The 23,289-nt window shown below is 38.9% G+C and overlaps 2 protein-coding genes across 2 annotated transcripts in view; both read left to right on the top strand.

Moving 5' to 3' along the window:
* pomt2 (protein-O-mannosyltransferase 2) overlaps nt 1–7,546 on the top strand; it is a 14,985-nt gene extending 7,439 nt beyond the window's left edge. Inside the window, exons 3-20 of the mRNA XM_015048966.1 lie at nt 618–722; nt 814–922; nt 1,143–1,411; nt 1,504–1,610; nt 1,695–1,777; nt 2,822–2,931; nt 3,006–3,069; nt 3,247–3,307; nt 3,383–3,461; nt 4,231–4,382; nt 4,469–4,560; nt 4,668–4,744; nt 4,830–4,901; nt 4,989–5,048; nt 5,127–5,232; nt 5,310–5,450; nt 6,099–6,210; nt 6,687–7,546. Of these exons, the coding sequence (XP_014904452.1) occupies nt 618–722; nt 814–922; nt 1,143–1,411; nt 1,504–1,610; nt 1,695–1,777; nt 2,822–2,931; nt 3,006–3,069; nt 3,247–3,307; nt 3,383–3,461; nt 4,231–4,382; nt 4,469–4,560; nt 4,668–4,744; nt 4,830–4,901; nt 4,989–5,048; nt 5,127–5,232; nt 5,310–5,450; nt 6,099–6,210; nt 6,687–6,792 (1,905 nt within the window). The 3' untranslated portion in view covers nt 6,793–7,546. The remainder of the gene's footprint in view (nt 1–617; nt 723–813; nt 923–1,142; nt 1,412–1,503; nt 1,611–1,694; nt 1,778–2,821; nt 2,932–3,005; nt 3,070–3,246; nt 3,308–3,382; nt 3,462–4,230; nt 4,383–4,468; nt 4,561–4,667; nt 4,745–4,829; nt 4,902–4,988; nt 5,049–5,126; nt 5,233–5,309; nt 5,451–6,098; nt 6,211–6,686) is intronic.
* Nucleotides 7,547–8,301: 755 nt separating this feature from the next.
* lin52 (lin-52 DREAM MuvB core complex component) lies at nt 8,302–19,951 on the top strand. Its single transcript, XM_015048956.1, has 6 exons — nt 8,302–8,405; nt 9,638–9,712; nt 9,798–9,835; nt 9,943–10,009; nt 10,097–10,180; nt 19,610–19,951. The coding sequence occupies exons 1-6, from the start codon at nt 8,387–8,389 to the stop codon at nt 19,663–19,665; spliced, it is 339 nt and encodes a 112-aa protein (XP_014904442.1). The 5' UTR covers nt 8,302–8,386; the 3' UTR covers nt 19,666–19,951.
* Nucleotides 19,952–23,289: the final 3,338 nt, after the last annotated feature.

The raw sequence follows: 23,289 nt of genomic DNA, 5'->3' as shown, positions 1-23,289 counted from the left end.
GGCCACATGTGGCCCGCGGGCCTTGTGTTTGACACATGTACCTTAGTCCTATATATGTAAGAGCCTGGGTCTCCCAGTTGTTTCTATAGAGCAACAGGAGAGTAAAAAATCAGAGCATACTTGCATTTAAAAATGGAGATTGTTTTCTGAGGTTAATTCATCCAGTCAGGATTTAGATAGACCAACTCAAGGTAACACGCAATTGTGGAGTGGAAGGAAAACGATTTGAGTCAATATTTTGAAGTACCACCGTTAACTGCACTTAAAGGTTTGGATCTTTAAAGGCATGTTTCTACCATCTTTGCACATCTACAAAGTTAACTTTAAATCAACTTTTGTTCTCAAAGTATTTTATTTGATTTCTTTTTCAGTTGTTCTCCATTAGTAAAGGAAAACAGAGCATTGCATAACAAAAAAAGAACAAAACATAATTTGTTACTGTCGCGGAAGGGGATGATGTATTAGCTTCTTGTAAGGATCTCCTGTTTCTCAGTAGAAGATCTTAACCACAACCTATAGTAAAAATAAGGTGAAGGAAAGTGATTTGCGTAACTCTCTGAAATAGGATCGGGTCTTCTTGTGAACCTGCTGTGCTAATGTGTCAGTCTGTCTTGCAGATGCTGATTGCTCTTGCTGGTTATATGACTGGCTACGATGGCTCCTTTCCTTTTGTAAAGCCAGGAGACAAATATGAACACCACAACTACTGGGGAATGAGAGGAGTATGCCGCCTTTCACACATGCACATATTTAATTAGAAATATGTGTATATTAAAGGTTTGTCTGGTGACATTATGCCTGTTTTTTGTACAGTTTTGTGCCATGCTGGGGTCCTTCCTGCCAATCTTTGCTTACCTCATAGTGCAGGAGCTGTCTCGGTCTCACACTGCTGCTCTCATCACAGCCGCCCTGCTCATATTTGGTTAGTGATCATGGTTTGCTCCGAACATTGAATGAAATTAAACTACACTTTTAAGTTTCCACTTATTTCTTCCTAAGTAAAATAAAAAAAAACTGAAATGTGATGGTGGACAAGACATATGAAGTGATTTTAATTATGATCCAAATCTATAACTTAATGAATGAATGTTTATCTATAATAAACTGAAGACATTCTTCGTCTAATCCCCTTGCTGCCACAGACACAGGCTGCATCACCATCTCTCAGTACATCCTGTTAGACCCCATCCTCATGTTCTTCATCATGGCAGCCGTGCTCAGTATGGTCAAGTTCAACCAGCAGAGCTCCAGGCCTTTTACTGCCCCCTGGTGGCTGTGGCTCGTACTGTGCGGCGCTGCTCTTGCCGGTGCTCTCGGGGTGAAGTTTGTGGGTCTGTTTGTTATCTTCCTGGTGGGTCTGAACACAGCCGGAGACCTCTGGAGGATTTTAGGCGACCTGAGTCTCTCACTGGTAAACTGCAGCATTTCTTTTAGGGAAAATCTGTTTGCATTGATGAAATGAACTGACGACTTTACTGCCTCATAATCTTGTTCGACTTACAGGTGGATGTTGCAAAGCACTTCCTGGCCCGTGTTGTCGGCCTCATCTTGCTTCCACTATTCCTGTATGTGTTAGTATTTGCAGTTCACTTTGCTCTGTTGAATAAAAGGTAAGGGAGAGAGTTAAATGCAGTATGATCACCGTATAACGACGTCTTCCCGCTTGAGTCACAACTTTGTTTTTCTTTCGCTAGTGGGCCAGGCGATGGTTTCTTTAGTTCAACTTTCCAGTCGCGTCTCATTGGGAACAACCTGAACAACGTGTCCATGCCAGAGTGTGAGTCCTGAACACAACTGGGAATGAAAGCAAATGTGATTGTACGAAAAAACTGACAAAAATGTTGATATTCCTCTGATTTGTCTGCAAGATGAACTTGGATCAACTTGTTTGAAAACTTCAGCAACGAGGACAAAATTGTTGGTACCCTGCTGTTAAAGAAATACTAACCTACAATCATCACTCAAACAGGTTTTCTGCAGAAATTTGAAAATACTGGAATATTCTTTAACAATTTTCCAGGTCCTTATAAGTATAGGAAAGATAAAAAAATGAGCCATTAGTTTTTCTTTGCCTTTCTTTGCTTAATAATTACACAGATTTTTTTTTTTTTTTAATTGATGTGTTTTAAAGCTCGTCTTAAAACCCATCTATTTTACTTGGCTTTCAACACCAGTGGGATTTAGTTTTAAATTGTATGTTTTTGTTTTTAAACTGTTTTTAAATTACTTTTATTATGTTGTGTTCTTAAATTGTACAGCACTTTGTATCAACTGTGGTTGTTTTAAAGTGCTTTATAAATAAAGTTTGTATGGTATGGTTTCTTTGATTTGCCACTTCACTGTTTGATTTTAATATTTTACCCAGCAGAATTTCCTTCTTTAACATCGTTGTCAACAATTACAGAACACACTCTCGGTTTACATGTCCCCATGGTTACGTTATTTGTGCTCTTTTCTTTACGTACTACTTTCTTATAGAGGCAAGCTACATGTGTTTTTTAAGCAACTATTTTTATTACATAGTTGATCTATCTGTTTTCTTTGACAGAGGCGTACCAACATTTTTAGAAAGCCTAAAAATATATATTTTCTTTTCCAATGGAGACAACAATCTTGTATTCTATCTTTAAGTATATTTATCCAGAGGATAAAATAAATAAAAATTAAACATTAAGATTTTTAACAAAATCAGCAGAGCTACAATTTTTGGCTCTGCAAATCCTAAAAGCCTCTTATAGAGAAAGTCTTACTTTCTCCTCCGTAGATGTTTGTATTTATGTGTTTTTCATAATTTCCTGAGCATGTTGTTTCTCCGACGCAGACCTGGCATATGGCTCCACCATTTCTGTGAAAAATCTCCGTATTGCTGGAGGTTATCTGCACTCCCACTGGCACTTATACCCAGAGGGAGTCGGGGCGAAGCAGCAGCAGGTCAGGCTACAAGTCGAATGTTTCACTTATGTCTGATAAATCTACTTTGATTTAAGATATTTTTTCATCAACAGGTGACAGCTTACCTCCACAAAGACTACAACAACATGTGGCTGGTTCACAAACCAGATAATGATAGTAAGAGAATTGTGCTTATTGACTCATTAGTTGTGGACTTTAATGCTCAGTTAGATCCTTCTTTGAGATTTTTATCTGCGTCTTCATGATAGTGTCAGTTATATGAGGTAGAAGCAGCTTGTTCATTATGTTTTATGGTTACTTGGGTGTTTCTGTGTATTGTCTATCTTTAATTAGCTCAGTCAGAGACTCCTGATTTGGTTCGTCATGGTGACATCATTCGGCTGGAGCACAAAGAGTAAGTACCACCCCTGACGTTTGCTAACAGAAGTCCAAACTCTGTGCGTAGCTTTGACTGCACCGTTTCTTTCAGAACAACCCGTAACCTTCACAGCCACCTCCATCAAGCTCCTCTGACCAAGAAGCACTTCCAAGTTACAGGTTATGGAATTGTGAGTGTATCTTTTAACGCATGCCTAATAAAAGTATTTATGCACACGATTTGCCATGTTATGTTCACCAGCTTCATTGTAGTTTATTTTGTGACAGGGCGATTCAGTTTTTTTGAATGCTTGTAAAGCGACGCCACGGTCTTCCAAAGACTTTACAAATAAAGCTCTGAAAAGCAGTGAATGTTTGTATTCAGCCCCCTTTCCTCTGATATTGCTTTATAATGTTGAGTGTGATCAATTGCCTCCATATTTTAGCTATCCAGTAAAAAGAGTTCATCTTTGTGCAAATTGTCTCAGCTTGTCTGTGAAAGCCATAGAGGTTTGTTAGAGAACATCATGGGACAAAAACAGTATTACAAAGACGAAGTAACACAGCAGAAATGTCGGGGATGAAGTTGTGGAGAGTTTTAAAGCAGGATTTGTAGAGCAATGTTTCATCCATCACTGAAAAAAATGTGAGGCGTATTGTACATCTGCAAACTCACCAATACATGGCCATCCACTTAAACTCATATGCCAACAAGCACACTTTTCTGATTTACATTTTTTTTTAAAATGCGTTAAAAACATGCCTCCTTTTTATCGCAGACTGAAATTAAGAACTACTAACTAAGAGAAATTAAGAACTACTGTTACCATAATGTAACAGAATGTTGAAAAAGGCTCCAGGGATATAAACTTTTCTGCAGAGCATTGTAGATAAATAAAAAAAAAATCATTAGACTTAGACTTTTGCATGTCTCCTTAAGCACATTTGTCCCTTTCTTAGAACGGAACAGGCGACGCCAACGACCTGTGGCAGGTGGAGGTTTGTGGAGGCCGGAGGGGCGACCTGGTGAAGGTGCTGCGCAGCAAAGTTCGCTTTCTGCACAAAGCCACGGGCTGTGTGCTGTACTCATCTGGCAAGACTCTCCCAAAGTGGTGAATCTTCTTGTATTTAAGGCTCTGATGTGGCCCTGTTTTTCCACGAATGATCGACATGCCAATCGAGTTTTGTTTTTCTGCAGGGGCTGGGAGCAGGTGGAGGTGACCTGCAGTCCGTACCTGAAGGAGACTCCGAGCTCTCAGTGGAACATCGAGGATCACATCAACCCCAGACGTACGAGGCACATTTTTCCAACCATAGCTAAGCTTTTCTTATTTTTCTTGATAAGGCACACTTTTGAATAATCTTTTAATTTAACTTTATTTGGTTTGTTTTGGCAGTGCCCAACATTAGTCTTTCGCTACTGAAGCCTAATTTTCTGGAAATCTTGCTGGAGTCTCATATAGTCATGATAAGGGTGAGTAACGGTGAGAAGATGATGAACGTGATGTAAATGTGCTACTTTCATAAAAAAATAAAATAAAATAAAAATTTTACTTTAGGGTAATAGTGGCTTGAAACCTAAAGACAATGAAATGAACTCCAAACCTTGGCACTGGCCCATCAATTACCAGGTGTGTGCACTTATTTTTGCTTTATTTTCATGAAATTCAGTTAGCATTACTCTATGTCAAATGTTTTTGTTTTGTCTTTTTGTGAAGGGATTGAGATTTTCAGGTGTAAATGAGACGGAATATCGTGTTTACTTACTGGGAAACCCTGTAAGTGCTTTGAACTTAGCTTATTTTCCTGTCTTTCTGATCTTCTAGCTAACATTCTATTCGCTCCGTCCTTTTCAGGTGGTCTGGTGGATAAATCTGGCCAGCTTGGGGTTGTATCTCATCATGGTGGCAGTGTCATCTATAGCTATTCAAAGAGGAATATCGCTGCAGCAGAAAAGATTAGGTAAATTTCAAGTGTGAGGACGACTTGACGTTTTAAACATCGACATTTTAAATAAAAAGAAACTGTGCGTGTTTCAGAGCATTCCGATATTCTCACGGGAGGAGGGGGACTTCTGCTGCTCGGCTGGCTGCTGCACTACGCCCCCTTCTACGTCATGGGCCGCGTCCTCTACTATCATCACTACTTTCCTGCAATGCTCTTCAGTAGCATGCTGACAGGTGCTAAATTCTCATCTGTTTTACCTTATTACCATAGTTAATTATCAGACTGTAAGTGAGAGTTAGAGGAGAGGGCAGAACTGAGTGTTTAGGATGAGAATGAGCATTGACATCTCGAATCACACAAAGTCTCTGAATCCTAATAGAGTCATTAATGTGGGAATTTTAACGATTTATTTAACCACAAACAGTAAAACTGCTTTTAGAATTAATTAAGCAGTCTTCCAGAATGGTTCTGACCTTAATGCACAAAAATAGTCTGGATTGGCGCTAGTTGCCAGGAAACCTGCTGATTTGAATGAACTCTGCCGTTTCAAGTGGGCAAATACTCAGGGGGATTTTACCAAATATTTGTGGCGGTGTAAGACTCCATGACTAAAAATCCCATTTTTAATCATTTATCTTATTTAGGCAACCGTTATCAATTGTTTTATCATAAGGAATTTATTTTACAAATTAAGTCAGAAATAAGCATTCATGAAAAAGATTTTTATCCATACCTTTTGTTTGAAAAGCATTGTGAGAGTTTTAGTCTCAGAAGTGGAATATTTGTGAAGGTGCTACACTGATTGGACAGTGTTGTTAAGGGGAGCCGATGATGTTATGATGGAGGTTGTTTGGTGTTTTGAACTATTTTTTGTTTCACAGGAGTTACATTAGACACTCTGCTGAGAAATGCCGATCTGTTGCTATGCCAACCCTATTCCGATTGGCTGCAGAGAGGAGGGCAGATGGTACTTTTATTTACTGTTCTATACAGGTGAGCTAAGTGAAGCTCTGTCTTGATTGTTTGTGTGTGATGTCCACTTTTAAGAGGATGTTTGTGGTTATCCATCTTTGATTTACAGTACCTTGCAAAACTATTCATGCCCATTGAATTTTTACATATTTTTTTACCATCAGAAGAACTAGTGAATCCTCCTGAAAGGTCAGAGCTACTTGAAGAGTTCAAAGTGTATACATACTTTTGCAATGCATGGTATCTTGTTCCATTTGATGCTCCTTATATTCTTAAACTTTTTATGTGTAACGGTAAGATTGAAATAAACTGACTTTTTAACTGGCTAGAAGTTATGGGCAATCATTGAAGCGTTCCTCTCCCTACTTTGTTCTGTGATCAGACCAAAATTAAGTTTTAAAATATAGCAGTTCTACTGAGTGTTGCGTGGGCTTCTTTTATTATGATTTATTTTGGATATCTGTGCATTTAAATCCCTCTGATTCTTCTTTTCTCAGTTTCTACTTGTTTCATCCACTGTCTTACGGCATGACGGGTCCTCTTGCACACGAGCCGGAAAGCGCCATGGCTGGCCTTAAGTGGATGGATTCCTGGGAATTTTAGTCCGTTTTACAAGATCTTGACTCTAATGTTGTATAGTGCAGGTCAGAAGTTTACATACACTTATTGTTGGCTTGAACACCATATTAATTAGGGACTACAGTGAGAATTGGGTGCTCAGTTTTCAATTTAATTTGGATTTTCTCCTATCTGTATGTGTAGATTTTACTATTTGTCCATTAGAATAGATTAAAGTTTAGATTAGGACTTTTGTGTCCAATTCTTGACTGTTATATTTCTACAAATTATTGAAGTTGTTGTATTGTCTGCTTAAAGGAACAATTCAAATGCATCAATAAAACACCCTTATTATTACGGCAGTCATCCCCATCAAGAGCGTATGTAAACATTTGATCTGAACTGTTTGCTGCTTTCTAACAAAAATATTTTCTTACGGTACTGACTGAAAACGTACGTGTCCTAGTATTTGTGTCGTAGCATTTCTTGTATTGCAGGCTGTGTGTAGATGAAGAACTGTGTGTTGTTGTGTGTGAGAATAAAAACTAGACGGCATTCATCAACAAGAAACCCTTTCTCACACTATGCGTTCCATCTTTATTGAGCAAAGGTACTTCCTATAACTGATTATGGAAAAGCTGAGTAGCTTAATTCTGCAATGTCTGATTTTTCAGCCGTTTTTTTTTTGTTTTTTTTGTCCTGATTTTAGAGTTGGCAGTTTGGTAATGAGTGCTTTTGTGAACAACTTCTGAAAGTTTTTTACATTTCAGTGTGACAAATAAACTGTGATATTCTTTTATTCTCTGGTATCTTTATGCTCTCAATTCATCAAGGTAAACAAAAATACTAAAGCAAAATGTACCATGAATTGCTGAAAAAAGCAAAAGTGGGATTAGATAATTAAAAAATAAAGTTAAGATTATACGTAGCTCATTAAAGATGTAAAGGGATTTACAAAAAAAGCAAACCGGCTCCAATTTTTTAAAAGCCAAAAACACTTAAATGTGTTAAAAAGTTAAAAAGTACTTTGCCTTGCCAAAGTATTCACTCTTTCATTTTTTCACATTACAGCCACAGTGTTTATGAACTTTACTGGGATTTAATGTGACAGACTAAAACAAAGTGGTGGATAATTGTAAAGTGGCAGGAAAATTGTACCTCCTTGACAAAATATTTTACAGATAAAAATGTGAAAATTGTGACATATACATGTACTCAGCCATACCTGAAGCACTACTTGACAGAAACAGATTTTGCTGCAGTTACAACTATATTGGGGGTAAAATCTGTCTATCTGTAAAATCTTTGCACATTTAGAGACTTATTCTATTTTAGTTCTGTCTGTTTAGGGTCATTCTATTGCTGGAAGGTCAGATTCTGCCTCAGGCTGAATATTGAATGGGGTGTAAGATATGTGATTTTTTTATTATAAATAAATACATAGTTCTAAGTGTCATATAAAAAAAATATGTTAAAGACGATGTGAACTTTCACTTACTTTCTATAAAAACGCTCAAAAGCGTCAGTGTAGTTTAGAAGTGAAAGTGCGACCCCTGTGGTGTGTTTATAAAATGCTTTGCTACCGGAGTGAATCCCGTTGCAGCCATTGGTTGTAATTCGTCACGTGACTATTCTGAAAATGGCGTCTCCGAATGGAGGTAAATTCTAATTCCTTACACTGATACGTTGCGAATAATTCGTATAATTGGCTTTTCTAAGCTCACTAAAAAGCTCATGAATATAATTGTGTCATAGTTCGACGCTCGGAGATGAGAACGGACGGGTATTAGCGGGGTATTCTTGCTGTTTCGAGGGGTTATTCCGTTGGCCAAAGGCTCCACTCACCCCAGAGGTGTTTGTGTCCAGTTTCAAGGAAGCACATAGCTGGTTTAAACCTGCCGAAGAAAAACAACGTTTCTGCTCATATTTTAAGTGCTAGCATATTTCATTATATTTTATTTATCAAACGTTACTGGCTTTAACTACGTTAAACTTTAGAGGTTTTTTTTAAAACATACGTCATACTCAGTTTTGTTTGGCAGTCATTATACTAGTCAAACAACCCTAGTATAATGACTGTCTCATATAAATATTCTTTTTTAAAATCTGTAAGATAAAATCTTAGAGAAAAAATAGGAATGTCCAGATTTAGCCGTTAAAACTAAAATTGTTATGCAGTTTATTTGTATCTCGCCATTCATAATAAGTGTGAAAACAGGTGTAATTGTTTTCTTACAATTATAGAAATAATTTAATTATGTATTTTCTTCTATACAAAAATACATGATTAAATTGATACAATAAGATTCCAATCATATTGACAAATTAAATTTAATGGCACAGTCCAGTCTTGTCCTAAATGTGGTAAACAAACCAGCCTAATTCAGATTATGTGAATTGGTCAAAAGGTAAGGAAACCCAGACCTTTCCAGGTTGTCTATCCTTCCTCTTATGCAAGTAAGTGGTCACAGTGGAAAGGAACAACTGTGGGAAACAAATGCCTTGAGCTTGGAGGGTTTATTTGCCCTTATTGTGCATAATAGTTCACATACATGTAGTTGAGAGATCTCATAGCATCTCATATTTCTCATAATGTTATGTACATGTACTGTAAAAGTTTTAAGTTAAATTAAATAATGAATGTGTACATGTCATTTTTGGTTTTAGAACCAAGAACAAATATATTTATTGAATGAAATCTTCCTAGATAACAAAAGGAAAGAACGAAACAAAGAAGAATTGTATGAATAATGTTATTCTGTTGTGGAAATTTTATGCGGTGAGGTGTGAGCAAGTTTCCAAGCCACAGTAAAGTTTAACAAACATTTTTGAATGTTTTCCGACCTGTATGTGTAATGTAACAAATTGAGGGTTTTTTTTGTCTTCTCAGGAGATGATTTTGAATCTTCTTTGCTAAGCTTTGAGAATTTGGACAGAGCATCACCAGACTTGTGGCCAGAGCAGTGTAAGTCGTCCTTTTGCTTTTTCCTTTTCCTTATTTGGTCAGAATTTTTGCATTTTGCTTAACCACCTCATAACTTCTCACACAGTGCCTGGAGTTGCAGAATTTGCTGCATCTTACAAAAATGTGGGTTACTTCTGCTACTTCTATTGGTGATATAGTAAATTAAATGTATGATGTAAGTAGCAAGGTTTGTTTTCTGCTTAATTCTGTGTTTCATCGTTTCACTGTAGCCCATTACAAACTCACCCCCTAAGTGGATGGCTGAACTAGAGAGTGAGGACATTGAAATGTTGAAAGGTAACACAAATATCAAATCCTGTCAAGCAGAATCTGATTTAGTTACATGTTTCTAAGAGCTTCTAATGTCCTGCCTTCTCACTGCAGAGCTGGGCAGTCTGACCACAGCCAACCTGATGGAGAAGGTCAAAGGACTTCAGAATCTCGCTTATCAGCTGGGTCTAGAAGAGTGTAAGTGCAGGAATAACTCAAAAAATACCAGAGTCTTAACATAACTTTGAAAAAAATATGTCAAAATAGTGTAAACTGTTCAAATAAGCTTGATTTTCTCTTTTTTTTTTAAATGCAGTATCACCACTAGGTGGTGCTAAAAGCTTTCACATGTGTTGACTTGTTTAATTTCTCCTGAACTCCTTTAGATCAGAGGTTGAGCTCACACATCCATGCTTGTCATCCAAAAACAAGTTATTCAGACTTTGCATTTCAGAATTTGCATTTCTGACAAAAGTCAAAAGACAAGGCTTTTAAACGGTGAATGTAGGTCAATCTTGTTAGAAAGGAAACAGGAGCTGAAGGGGGAAAAAAATGTTGAAGAATTTGATAGATGCTCAATCTATTTAATCTAGTCCCTCCCACCTCTATTGCCATAATCCTTATGGAGTATGGATTAGAGAGATGTAGCTAAGTGCTCATCTGATGATCCAAAGAGGGGGGGAAAAAAATCAGTATGAGTTTTGCCTGTGAAAGAGCACTTGTGGAAAATTGTATTGCCCTTCGCGCTTACTTTGATGAGGCATATACAGGATATTAATACTATTTTTCACATTTTGTCGTATTACAGCTACAAACTTTAATGTATTTAATGGGGATTTATGTGATAGATCTCCACAAAGTTGTGCAATGTAGCGCGAAGTGGGAGGGAAATGTGATTTTTCAAATGTTTCCCAAATAAAAACGTGGAAATTGCTAAGTGCATTCATCAGGGATACCTCAAAATGAATAAATAAATACTCAAAGCTTTAAATATCTAACTCAGAATCACGGTAGTGGCACCAGCATGCTACGGGGAGGCTTTTCTTTAGCGGGGACAAGAGATCTCGGAGCTGTTAGGAAATATAAATGGAGATAAATGCAGTGCGGTCCTGGAACAAAATCTGTCAGAGGCTGCAGAAGGTTGTAAGGCGGGATGATGGTTCACCTTCCAGATGGTTCTAGAAATGCAGCCAAGATCTACAGTGGTACAATTTAGATCGCATCACATTCATGTGGTAGAATGCCCCAGTCGAAGTTCTGAGTTTAATCAAGTCGAGAGCCTAACAAGACGTACATTGTTGTTCTTGCTGCGTTTCATTCCGTATTTCACAAGCTGAGTCATTTTGTAGAAGAAGAAAGTGCAGAAATCTCAGTGTCCAGATTGGCACAGCTGATAGAAATAATCTGTAATTGAAGTGAAAAGGCATTAAAAGTGATTGTTCAAAGTATTGACTCAGATACTGTCTGATGCAAATACAAACCACACTTTTCAGATTTTCATTTGCAAATAATTTCCCTTTCACTTCTCAAATATTCATTACTTTGTCATCAAAAACCCATTTGAATATGATCAACTTCGTGATTTAAATGTGAAAAACTGTGGATAAAAGATCCATTGTGAGGCACTGGAAGCACACTCACATGTTTGTACTTCGTATGAGGTGACCTGTTGCAGTAAGAGTGATAGTTAGCATTTACAGAGAATTATAGATACTAGATAAAACCCTCAGAGCTTGCATCATATATATTTGTAGTCTTTTGTGAAATCCATGACTACCTACATCGTACTAATCAGTTCAGAGATGCTTTATAAGTGGTGGAAATGTGTATCCTATTGTAATCTGGAAGGTTTGCGGCAATAACATAGGATGGGGTCTATCATTTATGTTGCACATGTCGTGGCTGCACGAATCCATTTTTTTTTTTTTTGTTTCTTTGCAAATTTATTTAGTTGAAAAAATATTTAATCTCTTTGACTTTCCTCAACCAGAAGCAGCTTGTAATCTTTCTGGTATAAAGATGTTAGCTGTCATGAGCGCAGGACTGCAGGCTCTGCAATCATGTCATGTTCTTCAGGACGGCGGGACACAATGATGGTTATTATTGGTGTCAGAGCAGCCCTGTAATCGGTGCCTGTTTAATGCTCTCTGGTTTAATTTTCTCCTTTTCCTGGCTGTCAGGGGAGGCCCTGTAAATCTCAGCCACTTTTTCATCATGTTTGTGCACTCTTCACCGCCCGTAAACACACTCGCTCCGCCGAGGCACAGCAGAGGGAGGATAGAGGACAGGATTTACTGCCCCTCCCCCTCTTCAACATGTGGATCATTAAAGAGAAAGCTGGTTAATGGGCAGAGCACAATCAAGCAGGAAAAACTCATCCACCCCGCTGCAGAGATGAAATAGTCCTGATCTGTTCTGCTTTCACTTTCGCTTGCCGTCAGCTGTGTATGTGTAGCGGTACCACGAATGGAGAGCTGAGGAAGCACATAACCTTTCATTCACCACCACTTCCTAGACGTGGTGGACGGACGCTGGCCCAGTTTGTCCCTGAGGAGCCTGACGCGTGCCTCGTCCTCAGGCCCCAGCTGTTACTCCACCCGATGATGAATGCCCCAGCTGTGGGCCGCCGAGCGTGGGCATCAAGCCCCGAGTCTCTGGGGAAGGCGTAGCGTCCTGATAAGTGCCGCTACTGGAGGTAATTCAAAGCTGACTGTTCCCCTGGGACGTGCTGAAGGGCCTTAGCCACTGAGCCGGCTGGTTAGGTGCCTGCTGAGTTACTGGGTTCCGGCATTTCCCCACTTGTCAGCTCAGGGCCACCGACTACCATTTAATACTTGATTCATGTGCTTCTATTTTGTGCCAAAAAACAGAAGAGAAATAACATTTGTCATAATACAACTGCAGTAAATATTATTTACATTTAATTTGTGTATTGGTAACTCTATGGATTCCATAAGCCACAAAAAATGCTGCTTTATTATATGCAAAAATCATTATTGTATTTCTTTTTCATGTAAAAAAATTATTCAGTAATTATTTCTGAATATTAGGGCTTCTCTTCAGTTGGGAAACTATATGATTTTCCAGGTGATCAGTAAAAGAATAGTTAGTTGAGAAATATTTGTATTTTCTATCAAATTTGGCTGTCCACCCAAATTTTGTGTTTTATGGCAAAACTAAAAATAAATGACTGCCCTAAATTCATAGTGAGCTACTTTTTTTTTCTTTAAAAATTACATAGAAATGAATGGAGAATACTGCAAATTAAAGTCTGTAAAACATTGGTGGTAATGAATGGAAAATGTGTAATATCACTAGTTCTAGATTTTGGTAATCTGTCAAAATTGATGCATTTATCAGAAATCATTTGAGGGTTTCTTGTACACTGTGCACGAGAAGCCTTAAAATTAAAAATCTTATTATTGTAAGATGATTTTTTTTTTCTAAAAACTTTCAGCTCAACATTTAATCAAAAATGTTGACTCAGAAATAATATTTTTTTTCAGTATTTGTTTCACTAACAAAATAGCTGTTGCCAAATCAAACAATTCCTCTAAAATATATCATAAAACATTTGTAGTAATTTCTAATTTAATTGTTAAATTTTGTTTAAATGAGCAATGTATACCTTCTTGGTTCTTGGGATTTAAATATCATGCATCACAGAAATCAATTTCTCTTTTCAGCTCTTCAAAATAGGAAAGGCAAGAAAACATGCAGAAGTGTCTTTATTTGTTTATTTACTTCAGAACTTGTTTTATATTTTAAGATTTGCGTCAACACCATACCACTGAACATTTACGTGTTGTCGTATTACAACCACTGACTCCAGTGCATGTCATATTTTAGACCAACATAAAGTAAAAAAAGGACATCTAATTTTTACAAAGTCCAGTCCTTCATTTGAATATCTTGCAGCATTATTGTTGCACCTTGACTCATTGTGTCCTGGTGTATTATTTTTAAATTTGATGTTCAAAAATAACATCAAAGCGAGGTAGTTTTTAACTATAAATATTAGGAGGAAGAATGATAAATTGTAATCATTTAAAAAAAATAAAACTCTTCTTGGTCCTGAAAGTCAACATAATATAGAAAAACTGTCGCTGTAGTTACAGCTGCGAGTCTTTTGGGATATTTCTCTGCCAGATCTTTAGAGACACTGGGTAATTTTTTTTTTTATCCCTCCGATTTTGAATTGCATTAGGATCTTGACTTTGACTAGGCCATTCTAAGACATGACTTTACTTTGATTTAAACAGACCCACTGTAGTTCTTGCTGTATGTTCACTGTGGTGCTGCAAGAAGATGAAACTCCACTTCAGCTTGAACTTTTTCACAGTCTCTAACAAGTTTTCTTCCTGGATTTCTCTGTTCTGTTCATCAAATATGATGAGCTTTTCTGTTCCTTATGAAAAGGAGCATGATGATGATACTGCCACTACCTTGTTTCACTCTTGTGATGGTGCGTTTAGTTTGATGTGAAGTGTCACATTGCATTTGAATGTTGGCCGGAAGGTTCAGTTTTGGTCTCATCTGACCAGAGCATCTTCTTCTACAGTGGAATTTGTTGTTGCAGCCCATGAAGAAGTTCAGTGGGTGTAAACACTTTTTCAAGCTTCTGTAGTTATCTTCTAAAAGCTTGATAACGGTTTCAACTTATCTGAGATCTCCTGCCTGTTTTCTTATTGTGAGAAGCTTAGGTGTGAAGTGATTCCGTGCATCCAGAGAGCACCTGTTGGGGCTCCAGCCTGCCTCTCCTCTCCTTGCTCTGGTTCCACCCAGCATCCATGCAGTGTGACCCCTGCTGCGTCCCCCTGTGTGAAGGGGAGACTGAAGGGCACCGTGCCTTGACAGCTCCTAATGGGCCCGCATTCTCCATCACCTCCTCCTCACCCTCAGGATCAATCTCCAACCTATTAGGAGTCATGCCGCTGCTGAATATGATTGCATTCACAGGGCCCCATTCGTGCTAATGTGCCTCCATCAATCCATCAGGGCGGGCTGACTGCAGGCCGGCCGGTTATGAAGTGCCTGAGCTGACAGCCGCTGAATGAGAAACAGGGTGTTGCCTCCCTGCCAACTCCGTCCCTTCTCCTCTCTACTTTTCCACGCACTCATCTCCGTTTTGTCTCTTTGGGCTCAAATGTGGCCTTATCGGGCTTGTACTATTGTAATTGTTTTAAAACTATAGATTGCGGTTTCTATTTGTCGTCTCAATCACATTGGATAAGCTGAAACGGCTCCACCGACTTTCTGCAGCTGGATGAGAAGAGTTGGATAGCGCGTAACACACACACTCACACACACACTCTCAAACACTTCTCCTGAGTCCCGCCTGCCTGCCGCCTCCCTGAGCAGATCGGAAATGACATCTCATTTCCATAAAGGCATTAGGAATTCATTGGATTTTCTTTCCCAGCTAATCATAGCGCGGGTGTAAAACCTTTTAGGCTTTTTAATGAATGATTTTTGACTGATTGCCTATTAATAAGGACACCTCTTGAACAGGCGCCGGCGTGGGCAGGGGTTGGGCGGTGCAGATGTGTTTGTTTTGGTGTGTGGATGTGTGTGTGAGCGTGTCAGCCAGGCGAAAACGCATCGGAGGAGGAGGAGGAGGGGGAGGAGGAGGGATGGGCCTTCTCGGTTGGGACATAAAGAGGAACCAGTGGCTCCCCTGGGAAATCACAGCTCGTGTCTGCATCTTAAATATCCCCGTGAAGTATCAATAAGTGGGTAATTGAATTTTGAACACAAACATGAGCGTCAGGTGTATGTGTTGCGAGGCGGGGGAAGGAGAGGGGGGGGAAAGAGGGTGCCGGATGAATATGTGTGCCTTCAAGTGTTTCCACGCTCGAGTGTTTGTGTGTGTCATCTCCTCCGTGTCCCCGGGGACGAGGGTGGTGAAAGAGGATGTTAAATCCATTAAATAAAGCTTACATCCCATAATAGCTGAGCAGCACTCAGAGATGGGCAGTGGGGGTCAGATATGTCCTCTTTACGCTTAATGAAAGTGAATTGGAGCAGTCGGGGCCGGGGCCGGGACTCCACTTAACCCGGTTGGTCATCTGTCTGAGCAGCTGACGGCGAGGAAGGGCGGGGGGGTCCGGCAGCTCAGCAGGAGCGTGCCAGAGCGACAGGGTGGGGTGGTTTTTGGAGACTGCAATGATTACTCTCATTTTATACACAGGGGAGCAGCAGTGGGGGCTGCAAGAGCAACACCCAGATCACTCGGCATAAAAGAGGGGAAAGTAAGATGTTACACAACTGTGTTCCCTCTGCATTTGCATTTTATCCACCTGGGATTTGCTAAATGAAAACGATTCGGTAGCGAGGAGCAGAAAACTGCAGAAACGTCTGAGCAGCAGCATGAGGCTTCTGGTGATTTCAGAATAGGGGAAACGGGGAACATTCGGAACATCCTCCTGGCACCGTCTAGCTGCTGCAGATATAGGTTAATCTTTATTGTTGCTCTGCACCAAGCACCGCCTGAAATCCTCTGCCATGGAGAAATTACTGTGGGAAATTAGGAGTTATCTTGAGCGATTATAAGACATACTTTGTGTTGTTGCTTGGAATTTAACCAGTTAGAGCTAAATGATAATTAGATGGCAACAAATCAGCAGGACAAGGCGATGGCCGGCAGAATCCATGAGGTGTAATTTAGTATGGATGGCAGTCGTTACAAGATGCTGATTAACTTAGTGCAAAATTACTAATTGACCTTTCTAATCAACTAAACAAATCTCTAAGTCTCTCTAATCAGTATTGATCCCTCTGAGTGTATGACAGAATCGGTGTGTTTGTATTTGTGTGTGCCATTTTAGCATGGGTGTCTAATTTTAAACCTCTACATGTGAAACATTTGCTCAAAGAAATCAAACTTAAGAAATTTATTTGTAAGATTTTCTCATTTAGTAAAAAAAACTTTTTTTTTTTTTTAGTTTCATTTTCTCTAGAAATAACAACTCTGACAAAAAGAAACAAAAAAGAAATATCTACAATAATTTGACTGGGCACCAAGCATTGTGTCTGTGGAGAGCAAAAAAAAAATGTGCGTGATCAAAAATAGGTCAAGCAGAATAAGAATTATGTGGTCAGAAATTCATAACTCATAAAAGCAAACAAGCTTCTTATCTGCATTATTGAGCTTACACTGGAGTCATATAAATATTATAGCATGTGGGCTTCAGGGCCCAAACTTTTTGTCACATGGGTCAAATTAGTCATTTTTAAAAACACAGTGTATGTTTTGTTTTTTTTTGTTTTGTTTTTTTTTAGCTGTCTGAACGATAAAAAGGCTGTCAAACATTTGCCTGTTTAAAACAAAAGCATGCTGTTCCTCAATTTATTACCTAAACTACAAACCGAGTTTCAATTGAGAATCTTTGGCACGGCTTGAAAATTGTCACCATTCCGGTTTAAGTGAGCATTAGCTATATGTGAAGAATTGAAGTAAAGGTGGTTTCACATATTTTTCAGATTGTATTTGATCAAAACTATTAAAAAGCCATATTTCCTTTTTATTTCACAATTGTGCACAGCTTTGTGTAGGTGTATCACATGAAATCCAAACAGAATGCGTTAGTGTGCGATTGTAATATGATGTGGAAAAGTTAAAACGGGTGTGAATACTTTGTCAAGACACTGCATGAGCCCATATTTATTTTAAGTCACTCTTAATATTTTGCAGAAATAAATGCACATTTGAGTGAGTCGGTTGCGAGTTTGTTTTTGACTTGTGGAAGGATAACCTGAACTGTCTTTAATGAGCAGCTCAGTTGGGTGACAAATCTCAGGAGGTGTGACACAACTTTGATCTATTTCATAGTTTGGACCCATCATTAGATGGAAAAAGCACCAACTAAAGAGAAGTCATGACCTCCTGGAAATCAAAAATATTACCCTGCTAATGTTTACTTTTTCGGATTTTAGCACATAAAAAGCTAAGTGACATCGTCGCGCTGACAGTTTTAGGGTCACCCCAGTATAATTGCTTTCCCTCACCTATTTTTAATGACTTCATTTCAATCTAAACCACCTCCTGGATGTCCAGAAGTTGGTAATGAGTTTGTTTAGGGTGATTTGAAGAGACAGCAAAGAGCAAAATGAATTCATCCCATTCCAATTAGCATCATTTTTAACCTCATGATGGACACCTCAAGGTGACAAACCCCCACGCCCAGATGCACCAGTGCCATTCCACCTTGACCGGCTCATCTAAATGAGTAAAAACTCTGACTTTTTCATCAGCCGTCGTGGGCAGAGCAGGCTGGCAGCGGCCAGTGGAGATCTAATTACAATCCTTGCAGGTTTTATAAAGGTGAATGTTGCTCCAGCTTTAAAGAAAAACTCTTAAAGTTTTTGTGGCATACAAGAGCTGCAAATTGCTAAGAAAAATCCTGTTTTGAAGCCCATAAAACTGTGGAATCGCCTAAATGCTGATCCTCATACGTTTGTTTCTTAAATAAATGCTTAACCCAGATGATGGTTCTCGAAGGTTTATGATGCAGATGCCTTCTAAGCCCCTTCAGTCCCGGTAGACGCAAACAGATTTATCTTTGCCAGGAAGACATCGATAGCACTTATAAAACAAGACTCATGATGGACGACTCCTTCCATCTGCAACGCAGACCTAACTCATTTGTATTAAACCTAAAATGTTAGATTTCACAACATTTTTGCTATTTTAACATAGCAGTTATTGTTTAAGCTCATAAGTAGAATTTACAGAGTGAGGATCCTTATTAAATAGAAATATTTGGTAAAATTAAATATATTTAAACTCATTCATTGGGTATCTACATGAAACATGAATAAATGTTTGCCTCAAAGTTTTCTTTTACTTTTGTCACTCTTGGTGAGAGCAACTCAAGTACAACCTGTTTTAGGTCAAGCTATGGCACCTTAGTAGCTTTTAAGACTGGCTGATGATGAGACTTGTTTAAAAACCCTTATTGTATTGGTTTTCCAACTTCAAATTTCTACATTTCCACTTCTGATTAAAATTGATTTCATTAAACCATATTCTTCAATCAGTTAATCATACAGTTCCAGCTGATTATTATTTATTATTTTTTTGTTAATTTTTATGTCAGAATTGCAAACTGGAAGATTTGAAGTCCTTTAGGGACATTGATATATATATATATATATATATATATATATATATATATATATATATATATATATATATATAGATAGGAAAGTTAATTTATTTCAGTAACTTTATTTCTGTTATGATAATTTTTCACTGGTGCTAAACTGAAACTGCAATCACAGTATCAAACTACGTCCAATTTTATGTTTTTTATTCCTGAATGAACAGATGTTTGTATTAATTGCATTCCTGTGTGACAGTGGAGACATGAGAAACGTGCTTTGCGTGACTAAACAGCTCTACCGATGTTGGAATTGTAACTAAAATCTTTAGATTCAATTCAAGCCTTATTAAAGACACAATATTCTGATTCATAGAGATTAAAACATTGAAAAGGAAAATGGAAAAAAAACATTTTCTGTTCAAGAATGTCAAGAAATGGTCAAATAAATAGTGGTTATACTAAACCTGTTCATCAGTATTATTAATCTTGTTGTTGATAATTGATCTTTTGCTTTTTTCTCCAGCCAGGGAAATGACCAGAGGAAAGTTCCTGAACATACTGGAAAGACCCAAGAAGTGACGATGCATTTTTCAAGCAACAGGACTGACATTTCAAGATGACAAAGCACCTCAGATATCTGTGCATTAATATTTTCAGAAAGATATTTGAAAGCCGTTCCTGCGTTCAGTTTAACTGGTTAAACCCTCAAACATTTTGTCATCTAGATGCCGTCCCTTTTCACTAATCTTTTTCTGTCTTAGAAAGTTTGATCAAATCAAATGCTCATTATTTATTCTTCTCTTTTTAAATATTAATTTAATTTTTGTAACTCTTCAACTTGTAAAATAAAGTTTTAAAATGAAAAGAGAATATCTTTTGATCTGTATTTGTTTAACTAGAGCTTCAATGCAGGGTTTTCGGGATTTTAATTAGAGCAATAGCAACGTACGTCAAAGTACAGCACTTTCCTCCTGTCCTCATTGAAGAGACCCAGATATTGGAGTTCTACCCGGCCCACAAGGCCTTGCTTTCTGTTTAATGAGCATTGGAAGCTGGGTCCTCTACACAAAACATTGCGTAAAAATAATATTACTCATTGTGGCCGTGGTTAATAAGAGTTGACATAATTACGAGGACCATTTCTTTTCTAATTAGCACACTTCAGCGTTGTCTGAGCCTGCGGCCGGGCAAAAAAAGGGAACCAGACAGGCATGGCGAATGGGAAACAAAAAGAAGTCCATCCGCTGTAATTAGGTGAGACAATGGCTCGGATTGTTCTCAGCTGGAGATGTCGCCGGGGCTCTGCCTGCTCACTCCCCAACAACTTACACTTCTCCATGGGCCGCTAATAAGCCCCTAATCGTCCTTCCGATTCACACGGACAGAAGCCGCTCCGTCCTCTGCAGCTTCACCCCCTGCCTCTCACACGCACCCTGGCTCACCTCTCTGGAAAAACAAACACTTTGAGAAGAAGCTTTATGGATATTTTGCATTTTGTCACGTACAAGCAAGAAATTCCAGTGCACTTATTTGGGATTTTTCTTTAATATAAGAAAGTAGTGAAAGTCTTGAATATCCACCTAAATAAACTGCCAGGAGAGAGCAAAGTGACTCTCGGAGCTGCAGAGATGCACAACTCAAGCGGGACAATCAAGACAATTAGTAGTTGTGTATTTCACAATCTGAGGTTTTTCAACGCATAGTATGATTGAAGCCATAGATGCCCCATTTAAAGTTTTCTATCATGATCTAGGAGATGTAGCAAACATGGAAAGTGTTTAGTCAGATAAAACTTTTTGGCCCACTTTTGGAGCCTGTGTGGAGGAAAAATAACTCTAGACCTTGGTATGAAGAACACAAAACTAAACTTTTATTTTTTATTATCCCAGGCTTGGAAAATATTAATACATAACGGGCAGTGTGGCGGAAGACTAACCCTGCATGTCAACTTGTATGCACTTTGGTATGTTTAACATGGTGGTGGTAGTGTCATGCTGTGGGGAGCCTTTTCTTCAGCTGGAACAAGGGAAACTTATAAGTGAAGATTGGAAGGCGGACGGAGGATGTTGTGGAAGAGGTTGGGAAAGACCTGATGGGTTGGGGGTTCACCTTCCAGAGCTGCAATGGAGCGCTTTAGGTAAATGTTGAATGGCCCAGTCAAAGTCTGGACCTAAATCCAACTGATAATTTGTGTTAAGACTGGAAAACAAATGTTCTTAGAAGAAAGATTAGGCAATAATTTAATCTTCTATAAGCTATGTCTAAATATTTTTAATGCACACCAAATGTTCGTTTTTCTGCATAATCCACAAATACATCTACCTCAAGTAAACTCTGTGGAAGACATTTGAATTTTCACAAAGGGTCTGCTAATTCAGATAAAACCCTTCGTATTTAGTATATTGTTAAGTCTGCTATTTGCAAGTAAATTATAAACACGCAGTGATTTACGAATCGCGCAAAAAAAATTGTCTTGCCGTCACCGGATACCGGTTGCATGTTGACACTTGTCGGCGCTGACTGAGGCTCATTGATCAGTCTGCTTTCTGACATCCCCAATACGACGCAGGCACCGGTGGCTTGCCTGTCACCCGCAGCCAAGCGGCCCCCTTCAGGAAAACGGGTCAGCCCCCGCAGAGCTGGTCATCCATACTGGAGAGAGAAGGAGTGGTGGGAGATTAGTCCATCCATCCATATGCAGAGCGTCTGGCCTGACCTCACATGCCACTGTGCCCCGACAAACGTCAATCCGATGTGCCCCGGGCCCTTAAATTAGCTGTCAATTAGTGCAAATTAATCAACTCCTCGCCTAATTAAGCAATGCCAACGGGCAGCTACCAAACATGCCGTTGTCGGGGGACCATGAGAAAGCTGCGGGGCTTGCAAACTCTCTGTAAGTTGTGGAGAGAGGAGAGCAGGAGAAAGAGAGAGAGAGAGACAGGGGGGTCGCACCACGTCTCGCCCAGCTCATCCTTAGGTTTTTTTCCGCCTGACTCGGCACTACATGTTGGCTGTCATCAGGTTTCCTGGACACTGTCTCAACACCACGGGGTTTGACTCAGCATTCACGTCTTAGCGAAGAGTTTCCTGAGGCAGAACAGTCGTATTGTGATGCGCTTAAAATGTGCAGATGTGAGCAGCTTTAACGCGTGACCTTCCCTTGATATATGAAGTTCATTTTCAACGATTCATCAGGCGCTTTCGGCACAGTGAGATACTTGATATGCATCGAAGTGGGCGGCTTTACTCCATGTAGATGACACCTTTTTAAAAATTATGTTAAAGTTTTCAGGACTCTTTCCCTACTATTCCATCATAACAGGACAGCAGGATGGAGCTGGGAGGGGAAAAAAAAGCGAAGTTCAAAAGGGGAAGTGGCTTTGGTTCATGGGAGTTAAAAAAAAAAAGAAATCAGCAGATGTTTGCTTTTTAATCTGCAGCCGTCCATCAGATCTTACAGATCTTTGATGGGCAACCCAATCTACACGAATGACTGAACTAAATCTCCCCTTAATCTGGAGCCTTATTAGGAAGCCTCTTTTCTGCATGTAAATCAGGCTGCATCCATTTCACAGAAGACGGATTAATAGAGAAGAAAACGGAGGAGAAAGCGTTCCGCCATAAACAAACAAAACAAACAAACAAATAAGCTGTATAGATTGCAGGAAGAGTGATGATGGAGTGAGAGGCCTTCTATTGCACACCCTTCCGTGTTAATAAATGACTCCATCCCAACAGGCTGCTGTGTCATTAGCATATCCTAATAACATTGATTTCTTCATTAATAGAATTTCCACTAAATAGGCCCTAATTACTTTCAACTGGCCAAACACTAATTGCAGCAGCAATATTTTTCTTCTTGTTAATCAGTTGCTTCTCTCTCACTGAAAATATCACTTTGCCAGGTGAATCAGGGTGCAGCTCTGCGCTCGGGCAAAAACACTTTTTACTGGCCATTTTAGTGGATTAACTGAGCTCAAACTGTGTGTGGCGGGGTGAAAGGCTTACGCTAGAAATTGCATGATGCGCATGCGTTTGTTTATCTTTTGCCTTGTGGTATGATTTAACAGCACCACTGTTGTGAGACCTAAATTGTGAGCGTAAAAAAAAAAAAATCATGCTGTATGCGGAAATTTTTTGTTTCTAAAAAAAAAAAATAGAAACGTTTATGTTTTATGGTTATTCCATTTTTAAATCAATAAA

Source organism: Poecilia latipinna, unplaced genomic scaffold (assembly GCF_001443285.1).
Source record: "Poecilia latipinna isolate Pla-1442-1.1 unplaced genomic scaffold, P_latipinna-1.0 Scaffold43, whole genome shotgun sequence".
NCBI classification, from domain to species: Eukaryota; Metazoa; Chordata; class Actinopteri; order Cyprinodontiformes; family Poeciliidae; genus Poecilia; species Poecilia latipinna.
This window is presented reverse-complemented; position numbering and strand designations above follow the sequence as displayed.